Source organism: Rhagoletis pomonella, unplaced genomic scaffold (assembly GCF_013731165.1).
Source record: "Rhagoletis pomonella isolate Grant_MI unplaced genomic scaffold, Rhpom_1.0 Rhpom_scaffold_00006, whole genome shotgun sequence".
NCBI classification, from domain to species: Eukaryota; Metazoa; Arthropoda; class Insecta; order Diptera; family Tephritidae; genus Rhagoletis; species Rhagoletis pomonella.
Window position 1 is genome coordinate 54,034,862 of NW_023458560.1, and position 12,605 is coordinate 54,047,466.

The 12,605-nt window shown below is 44.5% G+C and overlaps 1 protein-coding gene and 1 pseudogene across 1 annotated transcript; both read left to right on the top strand.

The window, feature by feature from the left end:
• The first annotated feature begins 3,449 nt into the window (after positions 1–3,449).
• Positions 3,450–4,640, top strand: LOC118740968. Its single transcript, XM_036472744.1, has 2 exons — positions 3,450–4,211; positions 4,295–4,640. Exon 1 carries the CDS (start codon positions 3,695–3,697, stop codon positions 4,070–4,072), a length of 378 nt encoding a protein of 125 aa, XP_036328637.1. The 5' UTR covers positions 3,450–3,694; the 3' UTR covers positions 4,073–4,211; positions 4,295–4,640.
• LOC118741985 overlaps positions 4,347–12,605 on the top strand; it is a 48,447-nt pseudogene continuing 40,188 nt past the window's right edge.

Sequence of the window (12,605 nt, forward strand, 5' to 3'; positions counted from 1 at the left end):
GTCAGAACATGATCTCAGTGAATGTGTTGCTCTCGTCAGACGCGGACTCGACCGCGTAGGTGGCCAAGCACCTAATCCAATTGAAATTTGGAATGAAAAGCCCTGCAGGTTACGAGCACAAGCGAAGTCAAACAGTCTCAACCCATTACCGAAGTTCGATCATGGCGACTGAATTTTCCAAAAAAAAATTGCCCAAGGATACACTACTTTCCCACCCTGGCGTGCAAGCCGTCCAGCCGGATTTTAATATCAGTGCCTCTTGCACTGAATTTGTGTGCACTAAAGCTTTTTTTATTTAAACTAATCTGCAAGCCAAATTAATACCCAACCACGTACAAATAAAAATAGAAATAAAAATGAGATAAAAAGTGTAAATAAATTATAAATTAACTATTTCACAAATTCTTGGCGTCGCTTCCATGGCGTAATCTTGGTGCCAATTTATGGATAGCATTTTGCTTAAAACACAAGTGTTATTTGCCACAAAAGCGTCGTATTTCATGTAGCAAACAAGCCTACTGCTACCACTGCTACGTAAGTAGTTACGATGCGCACAACGAAAATAGCTTTTTAATAGCCGCTAATAAAATCTAAAAGCCATCAATTACTTACATGCAACAAACGCTTATAGGCAATGAATCGAGACGGTAAAAGCGTTGTAAATATGTAGATATGTACATACATATCTGTGTTCATATGGAAAAGTAGCTTATGTCGAAAGGCTGGCTTTAGTATAAATCGGCATTCGCAGCATCCGATTGCGAATGACTCACTGGCGCTAAGCCGTTGAAAAACTTTTGGCAAATAAACGTAGAAGAAATAGTTTCGATACTAGCAAGTCAATATTCTTATTAAGTCTCATCAAAAAATTCCTTGCCGTTTAAAAAATAAAGGGATTGCCGCATTATACTAAAGCCAGCCTTTCGACATAAGCTACTTTTCCATACGAACACAGATATGCATGTATGCATGTTTGTGTCCACTTACCCGCCATTAAATAGGCGCAATGGCGCACAGTAGCAAATTAAAACCAAATCACATAATTCAGTGTGAAAAATCACCTGAAAGCCAATACCATTTTGAGGTCATAAAAACTGCATGCAAATTATAGGGATTGTATTACAACTGTGAGCAAAAAAAAAAAAAAAAAAAAAACCCAAAAAAAAAATAATGGTAAACCATTGCTGCTGCCTTTTCCGCTGCACGAAATTACTTAGTAAATATTATTACAAACAATCTACACTAAACGCCAAGTCAGCTTAGTTGCAACACTCAAGGCCTGTTACTCAGCGTCGAAACGGTGGTCAATAAAGTCGAAAAGAAATTAAGACATTTTTATTGTTATTCCACTTGTTTTTTTCATGTTTGCACCATTCAATAATTTTGCGGCTAATTTGTTGCGCTTGCAACATTGCGCCGGCACTGCGGTATCATCAACCAAGAGCTGCAAAGGTACCTACAAAGTATCTGCGCTGGCTGTCGGTGAATGCGAAAAATCATAAACATACATACCTAAGCGCTAAATACACAAGTTCAAAGATTTTGATTGCCGTTTCGGTTGTCGAATAATTTCTGGCACAATTTCCAAGTACTGTTGTTGCATGGTGCATGCAGCGCTAGCAAGGTTGCTTACAAAAGCGCGCTGCTTAGGCAAAAAAATACAGCAACAACAAAAAAAAACATTTGAAAAAATTTTCTTAATTCACACTGTCTTACTTTAGCTGGCTATCTGACCGTCACTTTATTTGCTATTCCATTTTTCAACCACTTATTCAGCTCAGCAGCTAAGCCCTATATTTAATGGGCACCTTCAGTTTGCGCTGCAATTTTTATTGAGGCGGTAATTATAGTGGTCAATGAATGTGGCAGTGATAGCAGTGATTCCTTTCGCTTATTTAGAAAATAATTTATTTGCACAGTGCAATGGTATTTTTTTTTTTAGAGCTCTCAAAGAGGTGGAGAAATAAAAGCTAAGTGCCGGTAGCTAGCCAAGGCAAATACCGATTTCATGAAGTTGAAGAAGAAAATCAAGCGGCAGTAGCTATGGAGTAGCTAAGGGTTTGTTTCATTAATGCAAGACGACTACATAGCTGTACGCAGATCGAAAAAGAAGGCTAGTTTTATCACGTTGTAATACTTGACGAACGACGCGCATCTAGTACTAGAGAACGTTTAGGCCGACCCAACGTTCAGTTGAACCAATAACTTGTTAAACTCCATAGCGCGAACGTGGTCGGCAAAAAATCCTCCGGCTGAACCCTCCACGAGGGTGCTGACTGGTAATGGGCACTACAGAGGATTCTGTGCGATGTCAGAATGGTGCTCAGCTAAGATCAGGAATCAGTGCTATGTGCTAAACTCCTTAATAGCGTAGTCATATGGAAATGGTTTCTGATCGTGGCTTGGAGGTCTGAAGGGGCTGGATCAAGGCGTCACGCGCACCGTACCGAGGATCGGCCAGGCTGGGGGCCCCTAAATAGCCCAGTCGCGAACGGAGCCCTCTGGGAGGCGGCCACACCCAGGATGTAAGTAGGCCTTACCTGGGCATCGCGGATCTCTGCCCGGGTGGACGAACCCCTTTCTCCGCAGCCCGTGGGATCAATTATGGATAAGAAACAATTAACAACAACAACAACAAAAACAGCAACAACATCATCAAAAACAATGTATAAAGGGACCGGCCCCCTTAAAGCGTCGGAAGGGTCTCGGCCCACTAAACAAGGAGCTCAAGCGATGCAGAGTACCTCCACCAGCCGTAGTGCGGTGACAAATAGCGGGAAACCAAGGCCAATGGTGAAACCGGGCCAAGCTCTCGCGAAAACGAAGGAAAGTGGCGGTGGGGCTGCTCAAAGGAGTCCACCCCGGGAAACTCCTGGCACCAGTGGACGCCAACCTGGCATGCAGATTGCAGCCGGGGATAAGGCTGAATCTGGGGCGCAGGCCCCGGGCGGTCCTCCCGCGACACCCACGGCCTTCAAGAGGCCTGACCAGAGGCCAGAACCAGCTGCAGCGGGCTATCGGCAGAGGAAGCTGGCTGCTCGAATCCTGCAAAGGTTCACCGCAACGCCTGACCTGTGTAGCAAGGCGAAAGAAGAGCATGTGAAGGAGATCCTCACAGAAATCGACTGGGCAAAGGCAGTCCTGCCCGACTACCGCAAGCCGGAGGAGAAGCAGCCGCAGGCGCCCTCCAGTAAGCGCAATAGATCGGGGGAAAATACGCCCAACCAATACGCAAAGAGGGTCAGAACGCAGGGGCCTTCTTTTGCTGAAGTAGCCAAGGAGCAGATCCTGCTCGGCGTCATCGATGAGAGCAACGAAGACAGCCTCACCCTGAGGCAGCAATGGAAGTGGGTTAAGGCCGCGATGGCCGACATTGCTATCAACATTATGTTGGAGAATCCGGGACCTCCGCCAGGGGTGGTTCCAAAATAATATCCGCATTATAGCATGCGAGGATGCTAGATCAGCGGAGATCTACAAGAAAACAGTCGCAGGTATTGGAGAAGTCTACCCTGGTGCGAAGCTCAGGGCGGTCGACTTCAAGGACCTACCGGTGCGACCGAGAGCGAGAGCATGGTTGCCTTGCAAACCAGCGGAGCCAGAAAGGATCCTCCAAACCATAAGGCTCTATAACCCGGAGCTACCTACCGATAATTGGAAGGTGGTCAAAATCAACGAAAGCGGTAAAGCGACGATGCAGGTTGTCCTGCTTCTAAATAAGGACTCCATAGAGTTGTTGGAGCAAAAGAGCGGGGTCATACGTTACGGCTGTGATATGGCCAAAATTAAGGTCTACAGCTATGACGTAAACGCAGCGAAGAACCTGATCGCGGAGGTAGAGCCGGAAGAGGCCAACAGCGACGTGGAGATGGAGGAAGAATCCGAGCAGGTTGATCCGATGGACGACCTGACCGGGGGTTATGCCTCATCGACTTCTTCGCTGGGGGTCGGACGCATGCTTCGGCTTTATACGGAGGAGGAGTTGATCGAGATGTCGGAAGACGCGGTCAACTCCACCCTAATAGGCGACGTGGGCGATAACGGCCAAGATGGTGAAGGTACTGCAGATTAACCTTCACCACTGTAAAGCAGCTTCAGCTGCACTGCTGCTCCGTCTAACAGCTAAAGGGGCAGCCGACATCGTCCTAATCCAAGAACCTTGGGTGGTGGGACAAAACATTTGTGGGCTGAAAGCGCCGGGCTACAGACTGGTAAGTGGAGCCTCAACGGGGAAACCAAGGACGTGCATATTGATAAGTATCACACTAAAGTGTCTCTTTCTTCCACAATTTAGCGACGAGGACACAACAGCGGTCAGTCTAAGTGCAAACGGACGACCAATTAAGATGGCATCCATGTACCTAGCGCATGACAAGGAGGTGCCAACTACCTGCATTAAAGACCTAGTGGCCAGCACGAGAGAGGCGCTAATTTTGGGAGGTGACGCAAATGCCCACCATCACACCTGGGGCAGCTCCGATGATAACGAACAGGGTGAGTCACTTTTTAATTTCATACTTAGTTCTAAGCTTGTTATTGCGAATAGGGGGAATGATCCCACTTTTATTACAAAATCCCGAAGGGAAGTTCTGGACGTTACCCTTATCTCTGAGAATGCGGAATGTCTGGTCGGGAAGTGGAAGGTGCTTGAGGAGCACTCCTTTTCCGACCACCGATATATCCAATTCGAGGTATTAGGGGAAACGCCCAAGGCTCCTCTAACTAGAAACTTGCGAAATGCCAACTGGCATAGGTATCGGAAAGAGCTGGATAGGCTTTTGCCACAAGATAGAGAGCCGGCTACTCCAGCAAACCTAGAGGAGCTGGAATATCTTGTCGACCATTTTACGGGGGCCTGCAGTAAGGCAATAGACATTGCATGCCCCAAAAAGCAGCACCGGGGTAGGAAAAAGCCACCCTGGTGGAATGAAGAAATCAGGATTTCACGCAAGAACTGCAGGAAAACCTTCAATCAGGCTACTGCGTCTGGTAGTGAGGGTCATTGGGAGACCTACAAGACAACGTTACGGGAGTACAAGAAGCTCCTAAGAAGGTCGAAAAGAACCTCATGGAAAGACTTCTGCAATGGGGTGGAGTCTATCTCAGAGGCAGGCAGGCTCAGAAAGATACTCTCAGGTACTGCCCAGAAAGCCCCAGGATGCTTGCAAAGACCTGACGGCTCCTGGACAGAGACCGAGGAGGAATCACTGGATCTGCTTCTTTGCACACACTTCCCGGGTGCCACGGATAGCATGCCGGTACAGCCACATCTAACTGGAGATCTTTCGGTCACTGGAGATTTCCTCACTAGGGAAAAGTTCATCTGGTCTATTGGGACATTTAAGCCCTATAAATCAGCAGGTCCGGATGGCATTGCCCCCATACAGCTGCAGCAAACACTTCAGCTAAGCTCAGCGTGGCTGCACGCTATAATTAAGGGAGTATTAGCTCTTAACCATATCCCTAGAAAGTGGAGGGAATCAAGAGTGGTGTTCATCCCCAAGGCAGGGAAGGTGTCTCACAATAACCCAAAGGATTTCAGGCCCATCACCTTGTCGTCATTTCGACTGAAGGTTATGGAGAGACTGGTGGAGGTCCGTATCAGAGAGTCGGTTGGTGACAGACTCTCTACCACACAACATGCTTATACGAAAGGTAGATCTACAGAAACGGCGCTACATGAAATAGTGTCGTATATAGAGAGATCACTAGACATCAAAGAATATACGCTAGCAGCCTTCCTGGATATAGAGGGCGCCTTTAACAACATCATGCCGGGCGCGATAACGGCAGCACTGGCGGGCCTGGGCATCGACTCGCGCTTAGTTGCGCTCGTAAACCAAATGCTGAGATGCAGGGTGGTCCGGGCGGAGCTGGCGGGGGTATCGTTGACCAGGTTCGTAGAGAGGGGCACCCCGCAAGGGGGAGTCCTATCCCCTCTATTATGGGTCGCAGCGGTAAACTCACTGCTGTGTGGCATGGAGGGGGGTGGCTGTAAGGTTATTGCGTATGCGGATGATCTTGCACTAACAGTAAGTGGGAAATTTCCACAGACTCTATGTGACATTATGCAGGTAAAACTGAAGGAAGTCGAGAGTTGGACAAAAAATAACGGGCTAGGGGTAAACCCAAGCAAGACAGAACTTGTACTGTTCACAAGAAGGTACAAAATCCCCCCATTGATAACACCAAGGCTGGCACAGACCACACTAAAATTAAGCGAGTCCGCTAAATACCTGGGGATAGTCCTAGATAGAAAATTAAGCTGGATTCAAAACACCGAAGAGCGGGTGCGGAAGGCCACGGTTGCCCTATACAGCTGCAGGAGAGCAATCGGCCAAAAATGGGGTTTAACCCCGAAGCTAGTGCACTGGATATACACCGTCGTGGTGAGGCCCATACTTCTGTACGGGGTAGTGGTATGGTGGCCAGTGCTGGAGAAGAAAGTAAACATTATTAAATTACAAAAAGTGGAGAGAACGGCCCTGATCTGCATTAGTGGTGCTCTCCGCACAACACCTACTATGGCAATGAACACGATCCTCAACATCATACCCATAGATATTATGGGACGACAATACGCTGCGTTTGCAGCCCTAAGACTACAGGGGCTTAAAAGCTGGAAAGTGGCTCGCTGTGGTCACACTACAATTCTGAGAAACCGACAACTACCGAGTACAAAGGACTACTGTGTACCAAGGCTCACTTTCACTAAAGGTTATAGCGTAACGCTACCTAGCAGGGAATCATGGCTCGAAGGAGTTCCGGGGTCTAGAGATGCCATAAGATTCTACACGGACGGCTCCAAACTAGAAAATAGGGTAGGAGGAGGCGTCTACTCGGAGGAATTGGGAATAAAAAGATCATTCCGACTACCTGACCACTGTAGTGTCTTTCAAGCCGAATTGGCAGCCATACAAGAAGCCGTTGACAGCCTAAAACTAGCTGTTATCGCCACTACGGAAATATATATATACTCAGACAGTCAGGCGGCCCTTATGGCGCTTGACTCTGTCACTATAAATTCGGAAACAGTTGCCAACTGCCGCAAATCACTTAACGTGATGGCAGAGCAGTTCGCTTTGCACCTGGTATGGGTACCGGGGCACAGTGACATACCAGGAAATGAGAAGGCAGACGAGCTTGCAAAGGCGGGTACTTCCTCTCCACTTTCACCAGCCTGGAAGAGGGTGGGTATGCCACTCGCTTCCTGCAAGCTCTTACTAAGGGAGAACTTCCTTGAAGAAGCGGCCTCCAGATGGGAGCGCACTGAAAACTGTAATACAACGAAGCTTACATGGCCAAAATGGGATGTACGGAGATCGAGAGAAATTCTCACTCTCAACAAAGGCGATATGTCACTGGCCATTGGTCTGCTCACAGGACATATTTTGATAGGAAGGCACGCAGAACGCCTCGGGGTTAGTCACAACGACTACTGCAGGAGCTGCCACGACGAAGAAGAGCCTGAATCAATAAGGCACTTACTCTGCGATTGCCCAGCACTGGGCAGGAAAAGACAGAAATTCCTAGGTATAGGTCTTCTAGACGATCTAAGCGCGACTGCCAAGTTTGGAATACGGCAGTTGCTAAGGTTTGCAGACTCCACAAACTGGTTTAAGGAATAGGGGTTTTCTTTGGATCCATGTGGTATCACAATGGGCCCTGATCGGGCCTAAGTGTGCTGGCGCCCTCTGGGCCTAGCAGCCACTTCAACCTAACCTAACCTAACCTAGCGCGAACGTCTTTCCGCAGCAAAAAGGACGCATCTAACAACGCAAAGAAAGCTCGGTTTCGAAAAGTTACAACCACATGGAACAGCCAGCATCTCGTCAGTCGACTCTGGGAGCTCTTCCGGGAGTTGAGAAAGTAGGAGAGACGTCTTCTGTCTGTCTTCGCAGACGGAAAATATAAGCCAAAGCGACAGGAAAAGCGTACAAAAATTTTAACATAAAACTAGGCGACTTACAAAAATGGCGTACTGGTGACCGGTGTCTATCGCAATCTTAAATTATGAAGGGAACTCAACTCCAACTAGCTAGCATGCTATTAGCGTGTGAAAACCCTTGAGATGACAACTATTCGGAGCCAATGACCGATGATAAGAGCATTGATCGCAGGATGACAATATTCTGAAATTAATAGCTGCCGGAGCCAATGATCTGCCAGCTGGGTCACTCAAATACGCAGGCGAGAAGCTGATAAGGAGCGTAGAAGAATTCTCGAATGAACACATTACTTTCCACTGGAATTCAGGTGTTCTCTGTCCAATCTACACCAATTACCGCGGGATCTGTCCTTCAAAAGTCTTATGGAGTGTGTTGTGGCGAAACGTTAAAGCTTACCGTCTAGGAGCTGATTGGACCTTATGAGTGCGACTTTAGACTTGGTAAGTCTACCAGGTATTAAGTTTGCTAGCAAACTTGCCATGTGCTTTCTTAAATCTGATGTTGGAGAACGCTCAGGTAGAATATTTTAAAAGAGCGTATAATTATAGATTTTACGGCAAGACGATGAAATAATCAGCTATATCAGCGGTTCCGCTGCACTGCTCCTGCGATGAAATTAGTCGATGTAGTGTCCGCTGATGGTAATAGAAGAAGAGGAATACCTGCTATGCGCTGGGCACATCAGGTGGAGGGGGCTTTAGCTTTACTCGGTGTTTTTAATTGGTGCCAGCTAGCGTGAATGAACGGCTGGTTTACTTTGTTGAAGTTTGCCAAAATTGCTTAAACGGTTAAAGCAACAATAAAGAAGAAGAAGAGTAACTACTCTAACATTTTCTCAATACATATGTACATAGATAAGTTAAACTACTGCCTTTTTCTTGCAACGTTTTTGAACTTTCTCAAAAGATACGATAATTAATTTTGTATGGCATTGATGAGGAACTGAGTTTGGTATTAAAATTTTTTAGTGACTGTAGTTCTCATTTTCTCCAGCTCGTCATCCAATTCTTGTTGGTGCATTGTCAAACTTCAAACAGATGCTATCGGATCCTCTAATCAATAACGCATTTCTCAATAAGCTGTGCCTTCTCAAGCAAACCTTGCTTTTCTTGGTGAGACAAACTCATTTAGCGAACCAGACAAAAGGAGGCTTCACTAGAGAAATCGCCTCCCTTTCGAAGAAGTTATATTAAATGGTGCAAAACGTAATTGCTTTTGGTCTACCTACAAGAAAGACTTAAAGAAATTTAGGTGTTCCCAACAGGCCTCCATGAAAAATGTCTGCGATAACGTAGAGAAAAAGTCATAGGGCAACCGCTTGAAAAAAGTGAGTCCAAAAAATTCGGAATTTCCGATGTGTATTCAGCAGCCGAATATCCACTGCACGTTATCTCGCGAGGGAATGTCAGATGTACTCGTACTTTTGATTGCAAAAAATTTTATTGCTGGTAGCATTCCTATTGGAAAGGCAAGTCTTTGACACATCTTTTCATCAGATAAAAACTGCCATCGAAAAAACACTAGCCTAGGGTCAGAACTATTAATTTGGTGGCTGGGCACCTCCCCCATAGTCTGCAACTAGATAAGCAACAAGTGGCACCTCGAAGGTCAGTTTTCTATTCCCTCTCCTTTGGAAGTTAACAATGAATACCCTGCTGTCAACAGTTGTGGGAAAAAGTGGCGTGTGATGTCTCACATTGTTCCCGCGGCCTGATGGTCCGCCTTGGGTAAGGCCACACTAAGGATAAGCTTATCGAGTTTTAGAGGGTGACATCGAAGGCAATCCGTAAGAAATATTTCCACACATATTCATATAATATGGGGTATATAGAGGAGGACACGAGCGATTGAGGAAGACTTCAGCATCACTGTACTTGTATACATGTAAGAATATATTGGACTGCACTTAGGGGCTTTTACTCGCTCTTTAATATTGGATATTCACAGCCATCGTTAAGCCAATACTAATCTATGGGGCGCTCCACGCAATGTTACACATGCCACCGGCGGAGCTGCTGGCCAGGAACATTGCGTTTACAACTGATCCGGGGATTAACGCCGCGGGGCAACTTGGATTCAGAATGTACGGTCACAGTAGTTTAACGTCATCCTTAAACGGTCGAAAAGACTACTAGATCTCTGGAAGCTACAATCGAGGTTGATGGTTGGCGTAAGGACGTGGAGTTGAATAGAAACACAACGCAAATCTACAAAGATTGTTGTAATATGGAGATTCTAAATGAAATTAACTCGCCAAGCGAAAGGATAAACATTTACATATATAATCAAGCATGTCATTAACGGTCTACTTTCATACAAAACAAATTCGATTACTACCTGTATTGGGTCCCCTAACCAAGGCGGGCGTCCTCTTAAATATCTCACTAGTGACGTATATACCAATTCCTTCTCGAGAAATCCGAATATTACAAGATCATCTCATGTTCCGCAAGGTGGATAAGATTTGGAAAAGAAGCCAGGGTTGCAGACTTCCAAATAAAAATGTAGGAAGTGTACTAATAACGAGGAAACTGTGGAGCATATAATTTGCCAACTGCAGGACATATTATTATCAATCGGCAAATGACCCAAGTGTCTACTAAAATTCGCTAAAGGCACGGCAATATTCTTTAAAATCGCGTGAAAATACTAGATATGTATTTAGTGGGTCTTAAAGGTATCTGGAAGCGCTACGGACATTATATTCGTCTATGTGACACTTCTTAAGATCAGTCAGCATAACCTAACCTAACCAATATAAGGTAGGTTAGAACAACACATCACGCCTAAATTCGGTAAAAGACCACTTTTTTGATATACGTCTACAGCCGAGTAAGTTCTGTCGTAGCTTTCGCGATGAAGAGAAAATCGATAGTACATATATGAAATTTCTTTATCACAGCCCCGCATTGGCAAGGGCTCGCCGACATTCATTCCATCCCTATTTTGTTGCCTGAACTAAGTACAGCTAGCATCGGCAAATTGAGTGACCTTCGCTCAGAGACTCACCACACCTTCATTCACCACCCTTTAACTACCCACACCTAAATTTTCCACAACTGAGCTCATAACACCCAAACTCTCCACACCTCAAATAAACTTAAGACACCTCAACATTTGGAAACTACATATTTCGGGATTTTAGAGATTTTCAAGATCCTCGGGACCAAATCAGCCAGAACATTTCGGGATTCCCGTGACTGAATCAAGATTTTCAAGACTATCTCGGGATTCTCGGGATTATTTCGAGATTTTTGAGACTATTTCACGGTTATATTTAACGACCCTGTTATTGATATCTATTGTTATCGACATATTTTTCGATATTTTTATTGACAGAATAATCAATATTGTTATCGATACAATTATCGATATTGTTATTGATACATATATTTTTCAACGTATTTATCGGAGCCTTTGTCGATATTGAAATCAATATATTTATCGAAACTGTTATCGATATATAAACAGTATATTTATCGATATAATAAACGATATTGTCATTGTTATTGCTATAGATATTGTTATCGATATATTTATCAATAAATTTATCAATTTTGCAATAATCGACAACCTTATTAATATTGTTATAGATATAATACTCGAAATTGTTAACGACATATTCATCGATTAAGAATCCACTTGTTATTGATATATTCACTGACTAGCCAATGCCCGCTTACTTCGCGGCACCTAATAAGAGCTTTTACGTTAGCCAATGCAATAGAGCGTTTAAAAACAAAATTAGTCTGTAAAGTCAAAATTTTTGATTTAAGTTGAAACCACTAAGGCGCAGTGTCCTCCTCACACATAGGCCAATAATAGCAACGCGGTGGTACCATATGGAATACCATTTCCCTTTTGGTGTCATGAGCTTTACTGATGGCCTTATTTCCACCTGTAAGATCTGTGCCAATCATGCGTAATCTTTTTGTATGATCTTGCAACTACAACATTGGTGCGATGCGTATGCCAATAAAAGTTCTTATAGGGAAACTCAAGAGTACAGAAGTGCGTTTTCTTTATAGGAGGGCCAAGAGTCCTCGCTGTCCCACAGGATGAAAAGTTTTCCGGTACATTGCTAAATGATCGCTTAAGTATCTTTCAAATGAAGCAATTGATATACCTAAATACGGTGATTTTTCCTTGTTAATTCACCACTTTTACAATTCGTGGTAAAATGTATTAACTGATTTCTGGGTAGATGCAAGACCGCATGATCGTGCATGAGGGCGTCAGAAAAACTTAACCCCATCCTTCATTTAGACATCTCAAAATTAAATTCGTATAACTTAAACATAGGTGCAAAAAAGCAGGCCAACCACACGGGGTTTCTATACATTTCGGCTGCAGCGCCATCCATTGGGTTCATTTTTTGCAAAACCATTGCTTACCATAAAATGAATACGTGTTATGAATTTAAACCTTAACTCCAGCGGCACTAATCGGGTAAATTTTTATCAAAAGAATTTTCCAACATACAGGTACATAGCTCACATTTAAAATTTGAACGAAATCGGTTAATAAATACGATTTTTATAAATAACTCTACTCCAGCACCACCTAGCGAGTTTTATAGTAGCATGTAATTGGACTATATATGTATGTAAGATAACCTCCGACAATCTGACGGAACTCTATTCAGTGATTTTTGAG

Bases quoted from the DNA above. Each gene is read 5' to 3' on its own strand.
- LOC118740968 (XM_036472744.1), top strand. From the start codon at position 3,695: ATGCAGGTTGTCCTGCTTCTAAATAAGGACTCCATAGAGTTGTTGGAG.